The sequence below is a fragment of the Rousettus aegyptiacus genome, unplaced genomic scaffold (assembly GCF_014176215.1).
Source record: "Rousettus aegyptiacus isolate mRouAeg1 unplaced genomic scaffold, mRouAeg1.p scaffold_m13_p_8, whole genome shotgun sequence".
Taxonomy (NCBI): Eukaryota; Metazoa; Chordata; class Mammalia; order Chiroptera; family Pteropodidae; genus Rousettus; species Rousettus aegyptiacus.
Genome location: NW_023416311.1, coordinates 54911196 through 54919996, shown reverse-complemented (window position 1 = coordinate 54919996; position 8801 = coordinate 54911196). Strand labels below are relative to the sequence as shown.

Here is an 8801-nt window from a genome sequence, read left to right as displayed (position 1 = left end):
AGAAGAGAAATCAGAAGAAACTGACATTGGAGGCAAATCCACTATTCTGGGCTTCTCAATCTTCTCCATGTTTTGGCTCATAGAAAAAAAATGGCATTTATATAACATACTGGGGTAAATGTACAAGGCTCCTGGGTTTCAGCTGTCCTAGGCCTAATGGGCCACTCAAGGACATGAGATCAGTATGTCAGGATATTAAATATGGATTGTAGTTTTTAACCTTGAGGTCACACAGGAAGTTAGAATATATATATATGTATGTATGCATGTATGTATGTATAAGTATATATATATTACACCCTTTCTTTAAAATTTTTACATCATTGATCCGTGCATCAGGACTTTTTAATAGCCTCATGTGACTCTAACTCTGGCATAGCCAGAGTTAAGAACCACTGCATTAAAAGAGCCAAGAAAGCTAAAAAGAATACATATCAGATTCATCTAGCTTCTAGTTTTGAACACAAGTACGAGGTGTTTTTTTTTTTAATTCAGAGAAGTATAAAGAGAAAAAAGTTGCAAAATTCAAAATATTAAAGTGAAAATCTTACACTACTACCCCAAGCAACCACTAATTTTTTTTTAAGAAAAAGATTATGTACATACTTACAAGTTGGTATCTCGAGAAATAATTTTTCACACTAAAGAGAGCACACTACACATAGTATTTTATAGATACAAGCAGTTCATATGTCTACACTGTATTTCATTTGACCATTCCCCTGTTGATGACCACTTTAGCTATTCTCATCCCTTCCTGCAATAAATATCTTTATTACATGCACTGTGACTAACTTTTGCAAATATTTTTATAGGTAAATTCCTAAAAGTGAGATCGCTGCGTGCACTTAATATTTGGAGAAATGTGGTGAGATCGACAAACATCTAAAAATAAATTGATGCCACCTACGATTGTCAAACACAGGATTAAGACTGTCAGTCCTAGCGGAACGTGGTTGGTCAGCGGCCGTGGTCAGGTGGGGTATCCTGGGGCGGGAGCTCTGGGGTCACGTGGGCGGCTTCGCCTCGCCTGGAGGAGACTCAGCGGGGTGGCCACATTTCTGGCTCACGCAGTAGCATCACGCGGGGTCCGCGGCGGGCGGCTCTCGCCAACGCGGAACCAGACTGGCGGAAGGTAAGTTCTGTTCTCGCCGCGGGGTTGGGCGGCCGGGCGGGGGCGGGGCTCCCGGGGCCGCTGCTTCCGGCCAGACGGCAGGCTGGGCTCAGACTTCCGGCGTCGGCGGCCACGGCATCAGCACCCTGGATCCCGGTCTTGCGTTCGTTGTCTGGCCTTTGCCCCCAACCCTTCTGAGTCACAGTGAGGCTCACCGAGCTTGTTCATCTTGATTTGGATCGCACCCGGGACCTGCCGCCTCACTGGGGCAGGCGGGGCGGTTTTAACAAGCTTTCCTGGCATTTGTGCACTCTGGAGTCTGAGGCATAAAAAACTGCAGGATCTCTATGCCCCGCTGCCCTAGATATTCCATCTCCTGAAATGTGCAGGTGGAACAATCCTCACCTGGACAGCCCTGTTCATTCAGTCTCTGTGGTTACTGAGCACCCACCAGTCCAACAACTGCAGACTGGCTTTACCGAAATATTCACCACAGCTTGAAGTCATGTGCCCATAAACTATCAGAGCTGGAAGGACCTTAGCGAAGGCAGCTAACATGATTGGGGCGTTTCCCATGATCAGGCCCTGCTCTAAACACGATTTGTAGTGAAGCACTAATTCCTCACCACGGCTTTATGTAGCAGGCCTGTCTTAACTGCAACACAGCGAAATTAAGACACTTGCCCCAGATCGTGCAGAGGCAGAATTCACTCACATGAGTTCACGTGATGATCATGGATCGCAGATGATGGTAGCAGATTCTAGAATGGCTACATGACTATTAAATTACTGGGGAAGTGTTTAGTTTAAAACATTTGTTGACACGACTTTTGTACATTAGTGTTCCTTATTTTAAAAAATTCAGACCGTATTTGGTGATATATATTCAGACCATATTTCGTGAGGTACACACACACACATACACACATCTTTGCTATAAGGTTTGGTATCTTCAGATAGTTCATGTGCAGGCTACATTTTTTTATAAATCCATGGATGCTACTTAGATGAAATGTTTAGTAATTTATATACCAATATTCACAAATTTAGACTTGTAAGATCTGGATTTGAATCTCAACTGCTACTTTGTGAGTTTGGGCAAGCTTTTGTTTTTGTTTTTTGTTTTTAAAAAGAGCCCTTTACCCTTAGTTTTCTCATCTGGAAAGTAGGCGTAATACCCCTTGGGATTCCGACGGGATCAGTGAGCTCATATATGCAAAGTCCAAGCAGTTGGCACTCACTCACTGAAGGGTGGCTAGGTTTATCTATTATCATTCTGCCATCCAAAGAGATGGTATAAAACTATCTAAGGCATTCCTCTTCTCTGAAACTAAAAGCAAGGGTGACACACCCTGGAGCTATGCATTCTGATAATGTGTAGGTCAAGTCCCCAGACTTAGGAAAAGCAGTTTCTTTAGTGCTCAAGAATAACAAGTTACTTCCTTTAATTTCATGTTTCTTTTGTCTACCATGTCTTATGGAAACTTGTTACGTTTTTTGTTTTTTGTTTTTTGTTTTTTTTAATTCAGCCTAAATGGATTCCAAACACTGGAAGTTATCTCATAGAGACTGGGGATCCATTTAGCTCATTTGTGATTTTATGAGGTGTTAACACTTTTAGAAACCTAATTTTAGGCATGGGCCAAAAAGTGTTTCTTGAAGAGAACTGTGGAACAAGTTCTAAATTTTTTGGAAGTTTTCTTCATCTAGCCTGCAAATTGAGTAAGCTATTTAATTTTTCACTCACTTTTATTCAGTTAAGTTTCTACTATCTAAAAGTTGATTCAAAATAGAGGAAATATGTGGGAGCATATGAATAGTGCATCAAAGTAACAGTAATTAATATGAACATATTGACTTATTGAATGGATCATGATATTTACAATATTTAAGAATAGTATAGGTGCTAGTTATAAATAGTTTCCAGATATAATTAAAAGAACCATTTATGATGCATATAGGGAACAATTATTTGAAGGGTGAGATAATAGTTTCCTAAGCAAAATGAAAGACTGTAATCATAGTTCTCTGAAACCTTTATCATTTAGCCCCAGCTTTCTTTGCCTATGTCTTATCAACCTCTGCAAAGTTCACTACAGTTTTCTTTGGTTGAGGGCAAACTACAAACTGTGTTCTCAGAGACTGAAACTTGAATGAGGATTGTATTTTGGTTCTCATTTATTTGAGAGCTGGGGAGAATTTATTTAACTTTTGATACTACTCCACATCTCATGTATTTTGTTACTTGCTTGATACTAGTATTTCTTTTCTAGTTTTTGCCTGAAAAATGAAAAGAGAAATCCTCCTCTAGTGCCAAGTTTTGAAATAAGGTGTACAAAATTCTCAGAGTCCATTCATGACCTATGCACAGGCACATTCTCTGAAGATAAGAGTGCCATTTTATCCCTTTTTCTTGGATTTTCGATCATTTGTTACATAATTATAAGGTAGGATACAACTTAAATATTGAAAAAGTAATTTTAAATATAAGACTAAATGTAACATTGAGACATTTAAGAAAAAATTTGTTTACTATCCCCTTGTTTTTCTTTATAAGTTTACGCTATATACATGTATACACAAAGAATATATAGTTTGATTTTGCCTGTTTTTGCACTTGATAAAAATGGAAGTATACTATGAAGTCTTAAATTTTTTTCATTTACATTTTTAAAAATTAATCCAACTTGGTGTAGCCATATTTTCACTGCTACATAGTTCATTTAATGAATATTAAAATGATCCATTCTACAGTTTATTTTGAGTTATTTCCTGTCTAATTTGTTGTAACCATTCTTGTGCATGTCTCCTGGTGTATCTGTGCATGTTTCTCTGTAATACCAAAGGTGGGATTATTGAGTCATAAGTATGTTTAACTTTATTAGGTTATGCCAAACTGTGGTAGCACTAATTGATGTCATCACTATCAGTTGCTCCATATCCTTGCCAACACTTAGTATAATTTTTGCCAGTTTGTTGGATAGAAAATAATATCCCATTGTAACTTTGCTTTGCATTTTGCATTTTTCTACTAATGAGATTGAGCATCCTTACATGTGATTAGTGGCCATTCAGAGTTCCCCTTCTGTGAAATGTTTGTTCCTGTCTTTTGCTCATTTTCCTATGGTTATTTGGCATTTTCTTTCTGGTTTATAAGCGTTCTTATATATTCTAAATCTTAATCCTTCGTTGGTTATATGTGTTGCAAATTCCATATTTCTTTCTTTATCTTCAGGCTATTTCCCCTGTTCAGTTCATCTGTCTGTGCCCATTTTTCTTATCATTATTGCCCCTCTGTCTGTTCTGTCACAAAGTGTGATAAAGCCCACACGTCCAACACTGTGGCGGTAAATACTACCACCTGAGCAATTTGTGAACTCTGGGTTGTTTCCAAACTGTTTGGAGATATACTAATCCAGCCTCTTGTCAGTCATGGATAATCCAGATAATCATGACCATCAGCTTCTTTGCCTTTTCTTTAAAACACTGTATTTTTGCTTTTTTTTTTTTTGTGAAACAATTTTTTTAAATAGCATATGTTATTTTTACAATCCTTTTAAAAAGTAGGTAGGGCAAAGATTAGCAATGAAAACTTCAGAGTACAAATTTGACATCTTTGCAATTCACACCTAAGTTGTACAAACCTAAAACCTGGGAGCTATCTTATTTATGTTTTTTTCTTTTTACTTTATCTCCTTTATTCCAGTATATCAACCCAACCTCTGTGCCTCACTCAGGTTTCCTCACTGTAAAATTAAAATACTTTTTTTTTTATAGTAATATGTTGTGGGGATTAAATGAGTTAATAAAGTCTTAAAATGGTGTCAGACGTGTAGTTAACACAATATAATTGTAGCTACTGCTATTATTATTATTATTATTGTTATTATTATTACTTTTTCTCCCCCACAGAGTCAACACCCTAATCCAAGCCACTATCTTCTTTCCCAGGGACCTCTGCAATAGCTTTCTGATTTCTGTTTCCACTCATTCTCCACACAGCCAGGAATTTCTTTTAAAAGATCATGTCACCATTCCCTGCTTTGTACTCTGCAAGTGCCTTCCCATTGTTCTTAGAATAAAATCTCTACACAGTGCTATATGGCCTTGCTCCTATCTGTTTATCATTATACTCTAGTCTCCTTTCTATTCAGATTAACCAAGCCTTTTTTCCCTTTCCTTTAGGTATCTGTATTTGCTGTTCTTATATCCTGGAATTATCTTCCTTCAGCTCTTAGCATGTCTAGTTCATTCATATTTTTCAGGTTTCAGCTCAACTGTCATTTCAGAGTCACCTTACCAGCCCATTCTTTTGCAAAATGACCTCCTTCTGTTTCTCTCATACATTTCATTTTCTTCATGGCTCTTATGATAGTGTGTAATTATCTTATTTGTATATATTTTTTTATTATTGGTTTCACCAACTAGAATGTAATTTCTAGAAAGCAGAGACTTTATCTGTTTAACTTCCTTAAAGTGCTAGTCACATAGTGAATGTTCAGAAAATATTTATCAAATGAATGATCATCTCTAACAAGGAAGGAGAACTTTGCAGAATTCAAAGATCCATGGTTGAAAGTTCTCTTTTTTATTTTGTAATGCTGCTATGCTAAAAATTATTGTCAATAGCCACTCCTTGAGAATTTTGCCTGCTTAATTTTTCAAACATATTTTCCTCCCTAAATAGATTACAAAGAAATTTGTCCATTAGCGTCCCAAATATAAAATTAGATTGTGATTAGATGTTACCATAAATCTTTAATTTCTGCCATACAATAAAGGGGTTGAAGTAGCCCTGCTCCAAGATGATGGTCCAGGTACATACAAAATACCTGAATTTGTAGGCAGCCTCTGTCCTGTCCACCCATATTGTGGGGGTAAGCTTGCTTTGTGCCTCTGCAGAGCTGGATAGTGTCCAGATGGTTAAAGATTCCCATTCTCCAGCATAGGGCAAAAACCATGCAGGGATAGCCAATAGTGTAATTATTAGGAAATAAAGGAAAAAACCAAAACCCTTTGAGTTGTCTCGGTTTCTGTCTTGTGATTTTCATTTTATTACATGCAAAGATTCAAAATACGCTCTTACGTAAGGGAGGAGGCTCTTTGTCACCCCTAAGGTTATACATGGTTCTTTACACTTTCTGAAAGTCATAGACCGCCACGATCTCTATCCTGATAGGGAGGAAAAGCAAGAATGTTTCCAGAAACTTTGGAACAAACTGTGATGAGAAAAAAATAGAAATAATAAGATAGATTTGAGAGTAGAAGTAGAAAAGGATATAGAAATTCTTGAAAAGCAGGATATATAGTTTTATTCAGAAACTATCAGAGAAATAAAAATTCCCCCATGTGGGAGGCCCTCGGGAAAATCCTCTACATGGGGCCTGAAACCCCTGACACTGATGCATCTTAATGTTTCTTTCTCAAGTGGAACTAACGGACTGTGACTCCGAAAAGTATATAAAAGTTCTCTATGAAAGGTTGCTTTCTAAGAAATAGGCTGTGGTGAGAAAAAATATATTTAGGATAGTTGCAAATTCTCTACTAAAACTTTGTTTCGAAATATGAGTTTATATACTTCTATAAATTAATTGAAGAGAACGTCCTCTCTTTGAATGCCCAAATAAGGCAGAAGAAAGTAATGGCAATTTCTCATTTTAAAAAGTGAAAGGTGTCCATATCCCCTTCTGCTAGAATAGTAATCTGATCTGTAAGAGCTAGCTGCTACTCCCGGCAAAATCAAGTGAGCCACCTCAGTCAAAAGGTCCAAGACTTCAGACTATCATAGAAGCCTACCTTCAGCAAGATAATAATCAGATGTTGTTTACCACTGAGTTCGATTGGGAACAAAAGGACAGTGAAACTTTAGTCTCTGTGTCTTTGGAGTTCTGAAATATCCATCATATGAATTGGAATGACTAGTATAAGAGCAGATTCACAGTAGGGAGCCCTCCCTAATTTTGACAAGCTTTAAGAGCCTCTAACTCAAAATCATTATGAACTATAATCCAGTATTTAGAAATGTTTTGCTACCAAAAATGCCTCTATCAGTCTCAGAGAAATCAGATCTGTCTTAACAATATTATTATCTCTGAGTTAAGTTGTAGCCAAACTAGTGAAGACCTTTTGCAATTTTCTTTCTTTCTTTCTTTCTTTTTTTTTTTTTTTTTTTTTTTGGTTCAACTAGCATGGATCTTGATGGCTCTGAACAAGATCCTGTCTGTGTTGGCAGAGAAGATGACATTAAAAAATCCGAAAGAATGACAGCTGTTGTCCATGATAGAGAAGTAGTCATTTTCTACCACAAAGGAGAATATCATGCTATGGATATTCGCTGTTACCGTAAGGTTTTATTTTTCATTTGCAAATCTTATATTTGTTTACTAGCCACAAAATTATCAAAATTTTAATTTTTTTAGTAACTAGATGTAATATTCAATTCCTTTTCAGACTCAGGTGGACCTTTACATTTGGGAGACATAGAGGTATGTAAAATTAAATCTATTCTCAACAAACTCAGATGCTTCCTATTTATATTTGTATTTCATTCTGTATTCAAAAATAATTTACATTTGAGTTTGGACTATATTTTAATGCATTGAGTATAACTGCTAATATTCTAGGAAGTCACAGCCCTATTTCACAAATAAATGTGGGAAACATGCATGTCTTCTGACCTAGCAATTATACTCTGAGATATCTACCCTACAGACATAATTGCATAAATGTTTAAGTATATATACATATATAGGAGAGGTTCATTGTGGCATTATTTTAATAAAAAATTGATGACAACCTAAATGTTTTAACAATAGGAAACAGTTAAATAAATTATAAATAGCCATGCTATGGAATACTGTTAAATTAATGAGGCAGATATATGTGTTGGTATAAGGGAATCAACAATATATTTTTGGGTGAAAAATGCAAGTTATAGAATAATAGGTCTAACGCAACCCCATTTTTAAAATAAAATGCTTTTTACTTTATCCACTTCTGCATAGTTTGAATTTTTTCCAATGAGTATATATTACTTTTATAATGTAATAAAAATATAAATTTTTAAAGAAAGAAACCACACTTTGAGAGCTTAACTGAAGAAGGGGATGATAGGACTGTCTTACTTCCTTGCATTCCGAAACTAGCTGCCTTATGATTTGTTTTCTGCTTTATAAAACTGTTCTGTCTGTCTGTGCCTCTCTCTCTCTCTCTCTCTTTCTCTCTGTGACTTCATTTACCTAGTTCCGCACCTGCCCTGTTAAAGGACACGTGTTTAAATTATGAATATTAATTTATGAATTATGAAAATGTGAATGTTTGCTAACAGTTCTGTGGTGATACATTATCAGCATTCCTGCCCTTCTGGTGTAGAGAAAAAATGTAAGCACCTGGTAATGATAATGTGGAAAGAATCTTCCTCCATTTCGGGCCATAATGAGAGCTGGAAGACTTTGCTACTCAAACTGTGGTCCGCAAAGCAGGAATACTAGTGTCACCTGGGACTTTTTGGAAATGCAGAATCTTGTGCCTGCCCTAGGCCTACTGAATTTAAACAAATCTGCATTTAAGCAAGATGCAGGTGATTCTTGTGCTCTTAAACTTTAAGAAGCACTACTTTAAGACAGTTAAAAAGTTGAGAATTGACTACGTTGGATCATAAATCACGCTTCGGTTAACATATGCACTC

The 8801-nt window shown here is 36.5% G+C and overlaps 1 protein-coding gene across 3 annotated transcripts in view; it reads left to right on the top strand.

Annotated features, from left to right (window-relative positions):
* Nucleotides 1-1024: 1024 nt before the first annotated feature.
* The window catches only part of RFESD (Rieske Fe-S domain containing), an 11080-nt gene continuing 3303 nt past the window's right edge, over nucleotides 1025-8801 (top strand). Inside the window, exons 1-4 of one of the 3 annotated variants that reach the window (XM_016159781.2) lie at nucleotides 1042-1135; nucleotides 3388-3561; nucleotides 7302-7456; nucleotides 7565-7599. In XM_016159781.2, the coding sequence (XP_016015267.1) occupies nucleotides 7303-7456; nucleotides 7565-7599 (189 nt within the window). In that variant the 5' untranslated portion in view covers nucleotides 1042-1135; nucleotides 3388-3561; nucleotide 7302. Of the gene's footprint in view, nucleotides 1136-1199; nucleotides 2837-3387; nucleotides 3562-7301; nucleotides 7457-7564; nucleotides 7600-8801 lie in introns of those variants that run through there. The other 2 variants (XM_036226298.1, XM_016159780.2) reach the window with 2 other exon arrangements.